Source organism: Diceros bicornis, chromosome 23, assembly GCF_020826845.1.
Source record: "Diceros bicornis minor isolate mBicDic1 chromosome 23, mDicBic1.mat.cur, whole genome shotgun sequence".
Taxonomy (NCBI): domain Eukaryota; kingdom Metazoa; phylum Chordata; class Mammalia; order Perissodactyla; family Rhinocerotidae; genus Diceros; species Diceros bicornis.
The window spans coordinates 55,035,415-55,054,189 of record NC_080762.1 but is presented as its reverse complement, the minus strand read 5'-3'; the positions used below and the strand labels follow the sequence as shown (position 1 = coordinate 55,054,189).

The 18,775-nt window shown below is 34.9% G+C and overlaps 1 protein-coding gene across 5 annotated transcripts in view; it reads left to right on the top strand.

The window, feature by feature from the left end:
* SENP6 (SUMO specific peptidase 6) overlaps window positions 1–18,775 on the top strand; it is a 133,331-nt gene that overhangs the window by 82,717 nt on the left and 31,839 nt on the right. For all 5 annotated transcript variants that reach the window (XM_058566758.1, XM_058566757.1, XM_058566759.1 and 2 more), the window contains 7 exons: window positions 5,728–5,960; window positions 10,125–10,295; window positions 14,519–14,552; window positions 14,969–15,163; window positions 16,144–16,370; window positions 18,132–18,241; window positions 18,359–18,475. In XM_058566758.1, coding sequence (XP_058422741.1) covers window positions 5,728–5,960; window positions 10,125–10,295; window positions 14,519–14,552; window positions 14,969–15,163; window positions 16,144–16,370; window positions 18,132–18,241; window positions 18,359–18,475 — 1,087 coding nt within the window. The remainder of the gene's footprint in view (window positions 1–5,727; window positions 5,961–10,124; window positions 10,296–14,518; window positions 14,553–14,968; window positions 15,164–16,143; window positions 16,371–18,131; window positions 18,242–18,358; window positions 18,476–18,775) is intronic.

Here is an 18,775-nt window from a genome sequence, read left to right as displayed (position 1 = left end):
ATATATTTTTAATTGTGAGTATGAGCATATTTGAGAAGTGTGGCATCCTCTTGTGTCAGTTGTGTAACATGTTTTTTGGGTAGATGATTAAAACTATCCATGCAGTTGGAAAATAATAACTGACTTTATTCTCATCCTTTCCATCTTAAATAATAAAAGCACAGACCGTGGCCCCAGACTTAGGTCAAATGCCAGTTGTGCCCAGCCTTCTAACTTTGGCCCAGTTAATTTAATCACTCTGAACTGTAAATGCGTATATTTCCTGCCCGATAATGTTTTTGAGGGAGTAAATAAAATAACATATAAAGTGCCTAGCATAGCCTACTGAAATATTTGACACATAGAAAGGGCTCAGTGAAAATTAATTCCCTTGCCACTTTTGTTTCTCCTCTTAATCTTTTTCCTACGTTTAGACTCATGTGCATAGGTGTGTGTATATGGAATGTGGTCCTATTTATAATATATAGCAAAAGATTGGAAAGAATCAGGGACTAGTTGAATAAACTATAGCATATGTAGCTATAAGAGGGGAGAAAGAGCTGATTTAATATTGTGTAGAGTGATTTCCAAGGTCTTTAACCAACTGAATAAAACAAGGTGCAGATCAGAGTGTATAGTATGGTACCCTTTATTTATGAAGGATGGGAGAATGAATATAGGTTTTTTTAAAAAATGGAAATAAATACCAAAAACTGATTTAGAAAAGGTAGTTAGTTGGAAGGGGAAGAAAACAGTATAGGAGTTAGGGATAGATGCTCAATTTCTCCAAGTATATCTTGTTTTATGGATTTGACTTTAGAATCATGATTGCATAATTTGGGGCATTTTACATGATTATAAAACAAAATTAAATCATAAATTTAAAAAACAACAAAAACAAAATGAAATAAACAGGCCTCATTATATATCTAGTTAATGGCTTGAACACATAGAAAATTATTTCAAATGAATTTAAATTAAAATAACATTGTGCTGTACATCCCTAATGTGATATATTTTAAGGTCAAACAAACGGAAAGAAATCCTAAGTGTATTCAGTAATATTATTATTGATAATATTAGTATTGTTATTTTGGGGGCCAGCCCTGTGGTGTAGTGGTTAAGTTCACGCACTCTGCTTCGGCAGCCTGGGGTTTGCAGGTTCAGATCCTGGGCACAGACCGACGCACCGCTTGTCAAGCCGTGCTGTAGCAGCGTCCCATATAAAGTAGAGGAAGATGGGCATGATGTTAGTCCAGGGCTGATCTTCCTCAGAAAAAGAGGAAGATTGGCAACAGATGTTAGCTCAGAGCTAATCTTCCTCACATACACACACATATATATATATATATTCTAAAAATAATAATATTAGTATTATTATTTTTAAACACATATATTGATAAAGCAAATGAGCAGAGTCTCCAGAAACCAAGATTCTCAGTGTTAGAGAAAAAGAATACAAAAGTAAAATCAAAGAAGTAAAAATCCTGTAACTTTAAATTTGAACTAGAGATAATAGTTGAGCTTATTATATATTTTCTCTTAAATGGAAACTAAGTATTTTGTACCTTTAGCCACAGAAGATGTCTAGAAACAGTAAGGAACCCTAGTATAGAAGTGAACAAACCTAGTCCCCGTATTGGTGTTTTTGAATACTATTTCCCTAAAAGTAACTGGAGCTCCTCAGAGAAATGGCTGGCTCCTGGTCCGGAGCACAAATGTGTGAGATAAATCTAGATCATGTAGTCATGTCAGGAAGCATGGAAGCAATCAAAAACTATTATGGACATGTCAAAAGAACACAGGAGCTAAAATAAAAGGGCTCGCACTGACCAATGATGAGACTACCTGGGTCACAAAAGGAAGCATAACTACTATTTATTGAAATATATCGAATATATTAAAATCAATTAGTTCATAATGATATCCTCATACTGCCCCCAAAAGAAAAAAGCTCTCCATTAGTTACCTTTGGAGTAGAGTTCCAGGAGTTCCAAATCATTACTCTGAAAACTGGTAAATAAAGGGGATAAGATTAAAAATTTTTTTAACCTTAGATATATGTCAAGTCCTGTTTTACTCAGTTCAGTATAAAAACCTTCACCTATACCAGTACATTAGCTTATTTCTCAGAAATAACTCAGTTAAAAAAAAAGATAGCTATTGAGTCAACACTCTGTTAGGATGTTATAATGATATTGATATTTGATGAATATTTTATGATACATTAGTGTTACACCAATGCATATTAAATATTGTTAATATCATTGGAATCTTTCCTAATGGTGAGGTTTTTATACTTTAATTGTTAAGATGAAGAAAACTTTCACTTATTAGGCAGTTACTGGGTATTATTACTGAGCCAAACTTTATATGGAAACTTAACATCCTGAGAATGTTTGCAGGATGAGGGGAACTAGAAGTTAATAAGGCTAAGTCGATACATAAAAAAACAAAATAAATACCATGTCTACATCAACCATGTAGGTTGATAATATAAGGAAATAAGTTCATGTGGTTCTGAAGTACCTTAAGCAGTTTACTGTTCAGAGCTTAACCTAGGATCATATCAGCCATGAATTAAAACCGTAAAGCATATATTTGTTCCCCTGCCCTGCTCAAAACAAAAAAAAAATTAAAGACTAAGTATTTCCTGTTAAAGTATATGGAAAAATATGTTCTATTTTAAGAACATTTCAGATTAGTAATAAAGATACCATTTATTGCATGCTGTGTACCGTTTATGTGATAAAACTTTATACACTAACCAGTTTAACTTAGCTTCACAATCATGCGAGGTAGGTACTTATACACTCCATTTTTATAAATGAGGCAACCTAGGCTTAAGGAGATTGAGTAGCTTCTCAATATTATATACATACGGACTATTGGAGTTTAGATTTAAAAAAAGCAAATTTTTCTGGTTCCAAAGTCTGTTTTCTTTATATACTTAATCATTCTTAAATTTGTCTTCCTATTAAAATAGTTTATCATCATGAAGCTTTTATTCTGTCATGGGTAGCCAAATAATAAATAACATGTACAGTGTCTCAAGTAGTGATAATTTTATGTAGAAAAATGTATCAGGTCCAGGGAGTAGAGAGTGACGGTTGTCAGGTGCCAAGATGAGGAAGGGTGCTGTTTTAAATAGGGGGTGGAATAGGCACCTTTGGTAAAGTAACTTTGAACAGAGTCCAGAATGAAGTGGGGAAGAAAACATGCTGGTATCTGTGGGAACAAGTTTGGAATGTAGGTACAAAGACCCTGTGTTAGTCTGCTCAGGCCGCCATAACAGAATACCACAGACTGAGTAGCTTAAACAGCAGAAATTTATTTTCTCACAGTTCTGGAGGCTGGAAGTCCAAGATTGAGGTGCCACCAAGATGCTGAGGGCTCTCTTCTTGGCTTGCAGATGGCTGCCTTTTCACTGTGTCCTCATCTGGCCTTCCTTCTGTGTGTGCACAGAGGAAGAGGGAGAGATCTCTGGCATCTTCTCTTCTTATGAGGTCACCAGTCCTATCAGATTAAAGTCTCACCTTTATGACCTCATTTAACCTTTATTACCTCCTTATGGGCCCTATCTCCAAATATAGTCACATTGGGTTTTAGGGCTTCGACATATGAATTTGGAGGGAACACGTTTCAGTCCATAGCAGGCCCTGATGCAGAATCTTAGATATTTATGTAGAATATAGTCTATATTTTATGTAGAATTAAAGCAGCTATGAGAACAGCTTTTTAACTGTATAATATCATCTTCACACACTCTCCCCATTTGCTTTGCAATTATGGTGAAACTGAGCACAACCATCATTTATTTTAAGTTAATAAAATAACTATGTACAATTCTACCTGTTGCAGCCTTGGTGCTTTATAGTAAGGTTTTGATATAGTAGCTGTAGAAGTTTTCATGTCTCTGAAGCAGCATAAAAATAATTGTAGTTAGAACACTAGGCTTCCCGTTTAGTATATATTTCTGTAGTTTTTCATCAACATAAACAGTTTGTGACCTTCTTTTAAAGCTTATATATGTCAGGCACTGTGCTAAACCTTTTACATATTAAATCATGTTTTTGTGACTGTCTTTTGAAATAGATATCATTATTGTCCTCAGTTTCACAGACAGGAGAAATTGAGGCAAATAGCTAGTAAGTGGCAAAACCCTAACTTTCAAATATGTGTAAATCTGCTTAGGTCTTGTAATCTGGCCTGTTAGATTGTGTATTCATAAAGTACCAGTTCTGAAAAAGGGCCAACTTGAGCATTTGCTCTTGAGACTAGGTAGCAAAATAAAAAAGACAAATGGAGTGATGCTGCGGGTGCTGCCTTTCTGTGACATGTATATTACTCAAAAAATATTAACTAATGGGGCTGGCCTGGTGGCGCAGCAGTTGGGTGCGTGCGCTCTGCTTTCGTGGCCGGGGGTTCGCAGGTTCAGATCCCCGGCGCACACCGACGCACCACTTGTCAAAGCCATGCTGTGGCAGCGCCCCATATGAAGTGGAGGAAGATGGGCACAGATGTTAGCCCAGGGGCAATCTTCCTCAGCAAAAAAGAGGAGGATTGGCATCGGATGTTGGCTCAGAGCTGGTCTTCCTCACACACACACAAAAATATATATTAACTAAGCATTTATGTGTGGGATACTAAAATAGAAAATTGCTCCTACAAGTTTATACATTCTTCAACACATGATTTTTGAATGCTTTTTCTGTGCCAGGCACTATTTTAGACTCTGGGAATATAGCAGTGAAACAGGCAGTGTCCTTGTTCTCTTATAGTTTATATCTAGTGGGAAAAAACAAGTAAACATGCACAACATGCACAACAGAAAATCTAAATCAGTTGATGTGAATAAGCGAGTACTTATGTGCTTACTTTAGATTGGGTAGTCAATCAAAAAGTAATATTTAAGCTAAAAATTGATGACAAAAATGCAAAGTGTTAGGGGAATTGCTGTCTAAACAGCTTGTTGTGTTTGAGGAACAAAATAAATGGCTAGTGTGCCTGGAGCGTAAAGAGGGAAAAGTGGAGTAGTATGAGAAAGGTGGAGAAGTAGGCAAGGGCCAGATTGTGTACATTCATAAATCAGAGGAAGGAGTTAGGATTTGACTCAAGTGCAATGTGGGTGGCTCTGGGGAATTGTGATATAGAGGTAGGTTTGGCAAGATTTAATAGAGTACAAAGTATAAGAGCAAATTACCTTCATAATGCCTTTTCTTGCCCACGTTCATTTACTCAATAAGATTTATTGAGCATTAGGTCCAGGTTCTCCCAAGGACCGATTATGATTTTAGTGCTTTCCTGTGTGAGATAAAATTATTTGGTCACATGGAGTTTTACATGCATTTAAAATGCATGCTATTTTGTGAACTATTTGTATGCAGATTATCTTCATACTTTATATTTTTTGGAACTCTGAAATAGACCTACTGATAAACCTGTAATTTTTGCTATAACTTTTGTATGTTTCTGTGTGGGTGATGGTGATGGACTATGGAATCAATTTCATATTTGTATATTGTAAAAAAAAAAGGAATATCAGTTCTTAGGCTTTCTTCATTTTTAATTGTTCTCTGAATTTAACTTTTTATCAGGCAGAATGAATTGTATCTTCACTTGTTTTTGTTAAGCTCAGATCTGGAGGAGATCCAAAGCAAATTTGGTATATTTCCCACTTTGGTAATCTATTTACGTTTTTAACTGACAGAAGTGAAATTCCTGAAGTATTTAACCTTTTCTTCATAGTCATTTTGTCCAGTGATGATGATGATGACGACAATGACAGGACTAACAGAAGAGAGAGCATATCTCCTCAACCTGCCGATTCAGCATGTTCTTCCCCAGCACCATCCACTGGAAAAGTAGAAGCAGCACTAAATGAAAATACCTGTAGAGTAGAGCATGAACCAAGAAGCATTCCAGCAGATTCAGAGTTAAATACAGTTACATTGCCAAGAAAAGCAAGAATGAAAGACCAGGTACTTTCCACATTTATTTACATTTATTTAGAGTAAGTCTCCTGTTTGGGATGTAAATTTTTTTTTTGGAGGGTAATTTGGCACTGTCAATAGGAGAAAAAGATGGTTATTCATTAAGTGGGACTTAAAATACCACTTGGAAGATTATTTGGAAGAACATTAAAACACAAAAATAAATTTCAAGTTAAAGGCTTAAAGCGTAAAAAATTCAACAAGAAGAAACAATATCAACCTTGCAGCGAAATATAAGTGTAAATAAGTATACTTGTATAATCTAGTCGACAGAGAGAAGTCATTTTAACTTGGGTAGATTTTACTGTAATATTGTTGTTTTACCATATAAAAAATTTCAAAATGTTCAGACGGCAAAAGATAAAAATTATATCAATAAACAATAGAGCTAGAGAGGAATGTTTGTAATACATATTACATATATTACTTTAATATCTATAATAGACTAAGAACTCTTAAAAGTTGGAGGGAAAAAAGATAGGAATAGTCAAAGGAGAAAATTCAGATAATAAACTACTACATGAAAAGTGCAAATTACTAAGGAAGTGCAAATTAAAGAAAATGAAATATAACTGTATACTTAACAGACTTTCAAAATTAATACAAGATCAATTAATATGTACTGCTGGCAAGAATCCAAGGGAAAGGTTACTTTCCTAAATTGCTGATGGAAGAGAAAGTTATGACCTTTTGGGAAAGCAGTGTAAAAACATTTATTAAAAATTTTTAAATGGGGGCTGGCCTGGTGGCACAGCGGTGAAGTGTGCACGCTCCGCTTTGGCAGCCCAGGGTTCGCAGGTTCGGATTCCGGGTGCACACCGACACAGTGCTTGTCAAGCCATGCTGTGGTGGCATCTCATATAAAGTAGAGGAAGATGGGCACAGATGTTAGCCCAGGGCCAGTCTTCCTCAGCAAAAAAGAGGAGGATTGGCATTGGATGTTAGCTCAAGGCTGATCTTCCTCACCAAAAAAAAAAAAAAAAAAAAATTTTTAAATGTATACCAAATGACCAAATAATTCATTCCCTAGACTCAATCTCAAAGGCATCCCCTCCTCTCCCCCCCCCCCCCCAGTATGTAAGACTGTATGTATAAACATGATTACTGGCAAACAACTCCAAACAAAATCATTGCCCATTGGTATGGAAATGGTTGAAGAAATTACAGTATATCTGTACCTACAGTATATCTGTACCATGGACTATTATACAGCTACTGACAATAAAAATTAGAGCTATATCAATGACTTTCAGCATTTCTACATGGTACTGTTGAATGGGAATACCAAGAGGCAGAAATAGGTGCATATTGTCTTATTTTTGTAAAAAGAACATTTGGGGTTTTTTTGGCTGAGGAAGATTTGCCCTGAGCTAACATCTGTGCCAATTTTCCTCTGTTTTGTATGTGGGTCGCCATGACACCGTGACCACTGAGGATTAGTGTGGGTCTGTGCCCAGGAACCAAACCCAGGCTGCTGAAGTGGAGCACATTGAACTTAACCACTAGGCCACAGGGCTGGCCCTAAAAGAACTTTTTTTAAAATAAAAAACTTGTGTGTTAAAAAATTGTGTGTGTGTGTACATATATATGACAGGGATTATAGGACTAATAAAAATATAGAAACATATGTACTTGGTTGCTCAGATGGGAACCATAACAAATAAAAAACAAAAAGTAACTATAAAGATAATAGAAAAAATATGGATTGATATTTTTAATATAATCTTGGGGAATGCCTTTCCAAAATTTCAGCACAGACAAAAATAGTAAATGAAATGATGAATAGATTTGATTAAATGAAAAGTATAGAACAGTGTACCAAAACATCATAAACAGAATTTGATATGTAAATGCAAATAGGGAAAAAATAGTGAACTATATGACAAAATGTGAATTGGTCCTTTATATATTTGTAATTTCTTGAAAATCGAGAAATAGAAGTAAACCATAGAAAAATGAGTAAAGGAAATGAATAGAGTTCAAAAAAGGTAGTGAAGTACTGAAAATGAAGTTAAAAGGGGCCGGCCTGGTGGCGTAGTGGTTAAGTTCGAGCACTCCACTTTGGCAGCCCAGGGTTCACCGGTTTGGATCCCGGGTGTGGACGTACACACCGCTCATCAAGCCATGCTGTGGTGGCGTCCCACATACAAAATAGAGGAAGATTGGCACTGATGTTAGCTCAGCAACAAAAAAAAGAGGAAGATTAGCAACAGGTGTTAGCTCAGGGCCAGTCTTCCTCACACACACACACAAAATACATTTTGTTAACTGTCATATTGCTGAAAATTTTTGAAGTATAATAGTATTTCATGTTGACTAGTGTTTGGAGAAATGGAATGTTGGGTGTGTAAATTGGTATAACTATGCTGGGGAGCATTTTGGCAATGGTTCTATATACCAGGATTTAGCTGCAGAAATGCTTATTGGAGGATAGTGTGTTATGGGAAAAGGTCAGAAAGAACTCAGATGTCCAGCATAAGAGGGTTAGGTTAAATAATGGATTTCCATATGATGGAATTTGTGGGTGAGCACTTTTCAAACTGGCACAGTGAACAGTAAGATTCTCCAGTGCTCTTTTAGAGTCTCCTGGGGAGAATGTGGACCCCCCAGATTCTGGACTCAGTCCCTCTACTGGATTCAGCTCGACCAGCTCTTCAATTATCTATTTTATTTTTGAGCTAAATAGCATCTCATTTGAAGAGAGAATTCTAAAGCTGGAAAAAGTTTTTAAACCTCTCTGTTAGCTTTCTGTTATAATCTGGGAAAATACTCATGATAAATTCGTTGATAAGCCTGAAAAAGCAGTTTGCAGAAATACATATGTTTTTATACATATGTTTATACATATGTATATGTATAAACATATACATATGTTTATATATAATTTATATATATATATATAAATCACGTTCTGTTTTAATACGTATTTTTTCTGATGACATAGATCACAGAAATGTCTCTAGAAGGATAATGGGAATAGTGCCTGTCTCTCTGCAGTGGACAATTTTTTCCTCTTGTTTTCTGTCAAGATCATGTTTTATTCTTATGATAATAAAGTTTATAATGTGATAACTTTAATTACTTTTAGTTTAAATTATACATATAAAATACTGTGATTAATTTGCATTTGGAAGTGACTGTGAAATGTTAATTTAACAGATCAAGTACAGTCATGTGTCACTTAATGATGGGGATACATTCTGGGAAATGCACAGTTAGGTGATTTTGTCATTGTGCAAACATCAGAGTGTACCTACACGAACCTAGGTGGTATAGCCTACTACACACCTAGGCTAGATGGTACTAATCTTATGAGACCACCGTTGTACATACAGTCCGTTGCACCATCGTTGACTGAAACGTTATGGGACGCATGACTAGTTTAAAATTGTTAAAGATATAAAGAAGCGTCCTTTTGTAATGCAAATAACCATTCCCCTAAATTACCTGTTTCCTAACGAATTGCTGATTTAGTCCAAGTACAGTCATGTGCCACATAATGACATTTCAGTCAACATTGGAACAGGTGTATGACAGTGGTCCCATAAGATTAGTACCATATAGCCTAGGTGTCTAGTAGGCTATACCATCAAGGTTTGTGTAAGCACACTCCATGATATTTGCACAATGGTAAAATCACCTAATGATGTGTTTCTCAGAACTGTTCCCCTCCTTACGCTACACGTGACTGTACTACAACCACTGTTACTAGCTAACTTTTATCCAACATTTTAGTGTGCATGAAGCATTGTGCTAACCTGCTTATATGCGTTAGCTTATTTGAATAGATATTCTGTATATTTTATAGAAAACGAAAACTTAAGGAGTTATTAAGTTTTACAAGATCAGATCTGTAAAAGGTGATATAGCTGTGATTTGAACCCAGGCAGTCTGATTCCCACAGTGCCATTCCTCATTGCCTGTGCTATTACTTGAATTTCAGGAAATAACTAGATAAAGTGTCAGCTAGATAAAATAGAAGGGGTTTACTATTATATAAAATCAATGTTTTTACTTCATCTAACACTGTTGAAGTAAAATCAATCTTACGTTTTGATAATTACATTTCTTATATTGGCTCTTCTTTGCCTATGTGTACTTAGTTTGCAGCCTTGTTTTAGTAACTTATTAAGTGAAAATTTTCTTTTTCAGTTTGGTAATTCTATTATCAACACACCTCTAAAACGTCGCAAAGTGATTTCTCAAGAAACTTTAGTTGATCCTGTCTCTTTAAGCTGCCAAAGTTCTTTTGACAGTGTCATTTTAAACTGTCGAAGTATACGAGTAGGAACACTCTTCCGGCTTTTAATAGAGCCTGTTATTGTAAGTACATTCTTAATCACTTTACTGTATGTACCACATTGTAAGATTCGAAATTACATGGCTAAGACTAATATGTAATATTTTTAAATTTGTATGATAAAGTATTTAATAGAATATTAAATTATTTTAAGATTTCATATTGCTTTAAGAGTATATAAACAATTATAAATAGCTCCTCACCTTAAAAATCAGTGTATAAAAAATTTAGTGTAATGTAATATTCAAGATAGGGACATATTCATCATAGGAAGATACTTAATATTCTCACTGAGTTAGAAAACCCTCCAATATGTTACTGTTTTATTCTCATGCCAGCTCAATGCATGAAAAGAGTATTTTAAAGAACTATAATGAGAGAAAGAAGAATGCAAAAACTTTGGGGTCAGCAGAAAAATGTCTTGCATCATTAAGATGCCTAGAAATGGGTTTTTGGACTACAGTTGCCACCCAAGACACATTGTGCTTTTGGACTAGTTCAGTGTCCACCAAGTTCAAAGGACTTTCTATAGTCCCTTTATCTTCTCTGTCATACCTGTCTACTTATTGTTCCCCTGCCACCAATCCCATTCAAATGTGTCTTTTCTATTTGAAATTTTAATGTAATCTCTTTAACCAGCCTTCTTAGTCGTCGTATTTCTTCTTTCTAATGTGTTTTACACATTGTTGGTAGCTTAGTCTTCCTATAGCACTGCACTTATTTTGTAAGCCTTTATTTTTTAATTCCTTAACTTGTCCCTGACTGTTTTCCACTATTCTTTCAAACTCTGCCAGTGTTGTCTTTTATACATAAAGCAGTATTTTAAGAAAATACATTATATCACATCAAGAAAGTTAAAATATAGTTTTATTATTTAAATTATGGTGAATAATAACTATTTATTTTCTAGGATATAATATGATCAAAAGGAAAAAAAAAAACTTTATAGGTTAGTTTATAGGAGAAAATGAAGTGTGGACCTGATTTCTTACCAGAGCAAAGGTGTATGGGAAACTAGCATTTTTTTCTTTTTCATCAAAAAACTCCAGTTTCTCACAATATAAAAACTTTAAGTACTCCAGAGATTTAAAGCAAATTATATATAGACTATCTATCCATTATTGCCCAATAACATTGTAACAATACGTCAAGGTTTTCAGGGATTTATGAAACTTCTGTTCTGTTAGAAGCCTTCATAGTACAGATTATCTTTCCTGGTTTCTGTCAGTTAACTTAAAATGTGATTCTATGTCACTATACCTCAGATATTTCCAGGTGTACCCTTTAGGTATTATGGCTTTCCCCTACATTAACACCATTATTCAGAACTTTTCAGTATGATTAAGGTTTTGCTGGTAATTTAGACATTTAGTTGGAAGTTGCATGTTTAGTCCCAAGGCTATCTAGCAAGAATTACATTAAAATTTGAATGAAATTTTTTTTACATGAAAGTTACAGGTTAGAATATATCTGATCTAGTGAAGAAAAAGTAACTTTGTGAGTTTACTTTAAGAAATAAAAGGCAGTATGTGTAATGTAAAATGTGTTGATACAGGTTTTCTTTAATTAAAATGCTTGGGCCAGCCCCGTGGTTTAGCGGTTAAGTGCGTACGTTCTGCTACTGGCAGCCCGGGTTCGGATCCCGGGCACACACTGACGCGCTGCTTCTCCGGCCATGCTGAGGCCGCGTCCCACGTACAGCAACTAGAAGGATGTGCAGCTATGACATACAACTATCTACTGGGGCTTTGGGGGAAAAATAAATAAATAAAATAAAAATAAAATAAAATGCTAAATGAAATATTTCAGCCAAAAAGTAGTTGTGCTTATAATGTGGTGAAAGTTTGCAGTCTCTGGTATTAACCTTCCTTGTGCCATGGGATTTTCCAAAAGAATGTCCTTTGATGAAGTATAGTGGATCTGTAATTTCTTTTTCTTTTCTTTTTTTTTTTTTTTATGATTTTATTTATGTATTTTTTTCCTCCAAAGCCCCAGTAGATAGTTGTATGTCATAGCTGCACATCCTTCTAGTTGGTGTATGTGGGACGTGGCCTCAGCATGGCCGGAGAAGCGGTGCGTCTGTGCACGCCCAGGATCCGAACCCAGGCCGCCAATAGCGGAGCGCGCGCACTTAACCGCTAAGCCACGGGGCCGGCCCTGTAATTTCTTTAGATAGTGTAGTAAAAAGACAATTTGACATTTTCTTCTTGAACATAACTTCCTTATGTTTTATAGTGAAATGGTTTATCTGCCATGTCATTATTAATCTAAGAAACAGATTTTAAATGTTTTATCAAATTTCATAGTCATTTATTTAATTATTTTAAATTCACTCAGTGTTAGAATTGGCACTATCTAGAAGTGCCAATTTTATTTAACTGTAAATACTTTTATTTAAATATTTTATTTAAGGAAAATGGCTCACGTTATTAGGAATACCATATATGTCCAAATATAGTGCAGTCCCTCATTTTTCCAGTGAAAAAATTGAGAAGATAGGAAGTAAAGGATTTTCGGCCAACTTAAATTTAGAAACTCTTGGGGATGTAGGTCAAATAGCCCAATGTCTACTTGCAATATTAATATTTGTGAATAATTTACTTGCACACAAATTTTTGAATGACAGATATTTAGACATGCTTCTTTTTATTCCTACTTCTCATGCAACAGTTTTATTCAGATGCTTATGCATTAGTGTTTGTGATAGTTATTTACACTTTTTTTCTGACATACTTTTCTAAAGCATATAACTTCAGCTTCTGTGTATGTTGAAATGTTTCCCACGCTACAAGTACCCATTCTTGATCCCCAATTAATGTGTTACTTTCTAGTAAAACCAATTAACGTATTACTTTCCAATACAATCTTTAGAAGGTGTGTTTAGTGACATTCTAGACTTTGCTATTGTTGTGGTAATTACTAAATTTATTTCGTATTTTCTTGCTTCCTTTTTTTACATTGTGAAAATTTTCAAATAGAAGAGTTGGAAGAATTTTACAGTGAACAATCATAAAACTCACAGCTAGCTTCTGCCATTAGCATTTTACTAAACTTGCTTTTCATGTATCTAGTCGTCCCTCTATATATCGATGCAACTTATTTTTTAATGCATTTTAAAGTTCTTGTCTCCCTTTTTGATTCTCTTAATTTATATAAACACACGTGATTATTAAGTCAGGGTGTATCAGGCTTAATATGTCTTCTCCACATTAAAATACTTAGTTGGAAAATCACCTTTTTATAACCACCAGTAATAACCAATTCAGGCAGAAACCATTGGGAGAAAGGTTATTAGGGAACAGGATAGTCAGAAGCTTTCAGGTATCTCTCCACAGATTACTATTTAATTACAAAGGGAAAAATATATTTTTACAGTGGAAAAACCTCACACACTGCCTGCACCACGCTTGTATCAACAGTGGGACAGCCTGACATCAAGTGCCTTCTGTTGTGATGTAGTGGGAGGTATAAAACATCCCCTCTGTGCTGTGTTTGCTGGAAATGTGTGGCCTGAGTTTAAAAAGGAGGGAATTCAAGTCCAGGATGTTGTTGGATTCTTCCAAGTCCATGTAAAGAAGAATAGAGAGAGGCAGGTTTCTGGTCTAGACAGGAGTAGACAGAAGAGACAAATGTAATGTAACCGTGGCAGAATCATGGACGGGAAAAAGTTAAAACAGCAATAATGGACAATTTTGAACAGTTGAGGAAATTTGAGTATGAACTTATGTTGAATGAAGTTAATCTTGATTTTTTTAGATGAGGTAATGATGTTTTGGTTGTATAGGAAGATGCCCTAGTTCTTGGGAGATATATGCTGAAGGGCTTAGGGATTGAATGTCGTGATGTTCTCAGCCTGCTTTAAACCTGCTCAGCTGGTTTATCAAAAGAGAAGTGTGTATATACATAAAAAGAGTGACGGAGGTAGGTGTGGCAAGATGTTAATAGTGAATCCAGGTAAGGAGTATTTGGGTGTTCATTGTAGTGTTCTGTCAACTTCTCTTTGAAGTTATAAGAAATAGGTCAATAATATAAGAAATGTTCTAAGTACTTGAATAGAAAAAGTGAAGGCTGCCTTTCTGAGAGATAATTTGGGGGTGGAGTGGATATCTCATCTCATATTTAAGCACGTGATAGATGGTTCAGTTTTTCTGCCTTCTATAGTCTAGGTCCCAAATATGTCGTTCATGGTGTTTGTAGCAAAATCTTCAAAAATCTACGATTGGTACTAATTTATCTTATTTTTCAGTTTTGTTTAGATTTTATCAAGATACAGCTAGAAGGTAAGCTGTTTTATGTTTTTTTATTCACTAAGGCTTTGTTTACACTAAGCACTTTACAGGAATAAAAGATTAAATGATATTCATGGAATTCATTAAAGATGATTAGTTATTACATATATGTCCTTAACAAAGGGCATATATCTTGATGGTGTAATTTCATTCTGTAACATCACAAAACCTATCTTTAATTTTATAAATACACTTCATTAGAACCCTCTTTTCATAGGAAAAAAAATGTAGAAGCTTCTTTAAGATAGTTATAAAGATTTTTCTTCATTTCCCACTTGAGTTACTATTTACAGAGCATAATAAATATATGTTTAACTTTAAACTTGTGTTTCCTCACAATTTTCTCCATTCATGCTTTTGCCCTCTTAGAATTGATTCCTTTTCCGTTTCCATTTGCTTTCCTCCAGAACCAGAAAACGATCCTGTAGGGATTACTTTAAATACCTCTGATCTAACTAAATGTGAATGGTGTAATGTCCGAAAATTACCAGTAGTGTTTCTTCAGACGATACCAGCAGTTTATCAAAAGCTGAGCATGCAACTGCAAATGAATATGGAGGATAAAGTTTGGAGTGATTGTAAAGGAATAAATAAGTTAACAAGTAAGTTATGTAGAACAGATTATAATAATACATACAACTCATTGAATAGCAGAATGTGGGTGCACTCTGATAGAGGCCTTAGATGTATATTATCTATAGTCTTTACAGCGACCTTGTAAGATAGATATTACTTCCTCCATTTTACAGATGAGGAGAAACCCACAGAAAGTAGAAGGTCTGAAGATAAAACCTAGGTTTACCCATTTAGAAAGTTTTCAAAATGAGTTAAAACTCAAAAGATCTGCGTTCTTTATTTTAATACTATATTATCTGAGTAAAATGAATTTTCTTAATGCACTGATAGGTGCTAAGTGTAAATCAACCATATAAATGTGGAATCTTTGAAACTTAGCCTGAATAGGAAGTTTGCAAGTTCATGGAAGGTGCCTTCATCCTCCCCGGTAAATAGATGTGGTTCTCTAGGGTTTCCCTTCCATTCTACCACTTATGGCGTGGTGTGACTAGTTGTGAAATACATAGTTTTCAGCAATAATTGCTGCCTCAGCTTCATGTTGAGTAAGTGATAGCTGCTGTTAAAGCTGCCAGAGCTGGCACATAAGTGAATAGCAGTGTTTGCAGTTAAATAAAACTCGAGAGGTAACTGCAGTTCACTTGGCAATTTCTTATTTGTGTTTGACAAAAATGTTGATTGTTATATATTTAAAACTATAAAAATATTTGGATCCTGTTAGGTGAAGTAAATTAGTTACATCCATGAATAGATTTGTTCTTGAGCTGCTGCTAGAGTAATTTGTTCTAGTTCCTTTCTCTTAATAACTTAGGTGACATTGTCAGGTAACACTGTCACTGGTTTTATTTCAGTATTTATTGTATATCCACTGTATGCCAAACATTGTTTTGAACATTTATACCAAGATTTCTTGTGATATTCTTGGAAATAATTAGTTGTTACTCTTTTTCTAATATCTATTTACTTATTTTTTTCTTTTAGACTTATAGTTATATTGATTTCTTTTCAGATTTGGAAGAACAATATATAATTTTAATCTTTCAAAATGGCCTTGATCCTCAAGCAAATATGGTATTTGAAAATATCATTACTGACATTGGTATAAAGAATAAGGTGTCTAATTTTTTTGCGAAAATTCCCTTTGAAGAAGCCAATAGCAGACTTGTTGCCTGTACAAGAACCTATGAAGAGAACATCAAAGGAAGTTGTGTGCAAAAAGAGAACAAAATTAAAAATGTAATTATGTTTTTTACTTTTTTATTTATTTATTTATTTTTTAAATAATTTTATTTATTTATTTCCCCCAAAGCTCCAGTAGATAGTTGTATGTCATAACTGCACATCCTTCTAGTTGCTGTATGTGGGATCCGAACCCCGGGCCGCCAGCAGCGGAGCGCACGCACTTAACCGCTAAGCCACGGGGCCAGCCCCATGCTTTTTTAAATATAATTTTAAAATAATGGGTAGCTTTAAAGGGAAATATGTTTCATTATCATAATGTTTATTTTGAAGTTAGATCTTTTGAATTCCGTTTCAGAATTATTTGCTGTTATATATGATTTGTAAGCTGTCTTGTGTTAAAACATTAATGGTGGGTAAGTGACTTGTGACACAAATAGTTCTTGGTACAGGTCTCAGAAGCATTTTTAGTTCCTTTCCATACTCTATTCTTGTCTTTACTTTTTGTCTCCTTTTTTTTTTCTTTCATCTTTTCTTCTTTTTCTCCCACCCTCAACATAGATACACTGCTACATTCAAATTGATTGTTACCTGGTTTCTTAAATTTGCTGGTGGTTCCCAGTGATGCCATTGGCTTCAATACAAATAAAGGAATTTTGGTCCCTGATGTACGTTTAAATGTAACATGTGCATACATGGTTGAAAACTTGGGAAGTGAAGAATACATACCATTTTATCCTGACTGTCAACATATGTATCCAATTCTAGACTAACTAATGATGTAGTAGGTAACTCTGAAGCCACCTGAACCAAAGGCCACAGTACTACTGTAACACATAGTATAATGTTAAATAATACAAATGTAACTTAAAAACTCTAAATTTGTCCCCTACCGCAGCAACTGAATTTTTCTGACTTAGTTTATTGGGAATACTTAAAATCTTTCAGCCTGGCTACAGCCTTGGAAATAGGGCCATCCAAGGCGCAATCTTGGTGAAGTTGAGCAAGGTCTCACCAGAGAAGAGCTATTCACACAGTTAGTGGGTTGAGGAAAAGAACAGAAGAAGGAAGGGGAATCATTCCCCTTCTTTTGCAGGATTGGCTATAGGAGATAATTCCAGAGGAAGAAAAGAGCAGCTGGAGCCTTAAGGCAGCTGTAATGGACTCAAATTTCAATGGAAGACTCTTCCTTTAAGGACTCCGTGATTCTGGAGGCCTCAAGCTCATTGGACTGTGTTCCCTGAGCCTCTGCTCCCATGTCCCGTGGATTGCCTAGCCACTGAACTTAGGTAGGCCTCCACTGCTAGAATGAAAAAATCACTATGTCTATTCTTTGGATTTTACTAACATAATCTAATTTACTAGGATAGTAGAGATCTTAGAGACAAGATACCAGAAAAACCGTTGTTACAAAAATGGGAAGAGTTTCACTGTGCTAGAAGCTACAAATAAAGTGGACCCTAGTTTGCCTGTTTATTTTATTTATTTGTTTTTTATTTTTTGCTGAGGAAGATTCGCCCTGAGCTAACATCTGTGCCAGTCTTCCTCTATGTTGTGTGTGGGTCGCCTCCACAGCATGGCCGTCGACGAGTGGTATAGGTCCACACCCGGGAACCAAACCTGGGCTGCCGAAGCAGAGCAGTCCACTAGGCCAGGGGGCTGGCCCTCATCTTTATTTTTAATTGTTAAAAATTATGCATACTTTTTAGATTCATATTTTTAATTCTTTTTAATTAAAAAGCACTTTTGCCTTGTGCTTGCTCTTTTTATTGAAAATTTTACCAATTGACTTCGAAAATTTATAATTTTCCTTACCAGGTGTCCCTTGAATCTAAAATACAACTTAAAAACAAACAAGAATTCCAGTTTTTTGATGATGAGGAAGAAACTGGAGAGAGTCACACCATCTTCATGGGCCCTGTAGAAAAGTGAGAAAATTCCTTTACATTTGAAACAGTCTTAAATTTCTTCTTTGTTTTATTACACTTCAATTATATATATGTGTATGTATTTGTTTATTTGCTTGGTTTTTTATTTTGTTACAGATTGATAGTATATCCACCACCTCCAGCTAAGGGAGGCATCTCCGTTACTAATGAGGACCTGCACTGTCTAAGTGAAGGAGAATTTTTAAATGATGTTATTATAGACTTCTATTTGAAGTAAGTTGATTTTCTACTAACCTTTTATCAAATCTTCAACATTCTATAATGTATGTCTTTGCTTTCTAGAGTCAAAACTGTTTGGGTTTTGAATTCCATCACTGCCACTTATTGTGTGACATTTGGGAAGTTATTTAATGTCTGTACCTTTGTTTCCTCATTTTAAAAATGAGAAGAAGAATAATATCTAAAAGGGTTGTGAAAATTAAATAAGATAATACATGTCAAGTGCTAGGAAAAATACCTGACACATGCAAAGTGTTCATAAATGATAGCTTATTATGTTGTTATAGTGTCTTA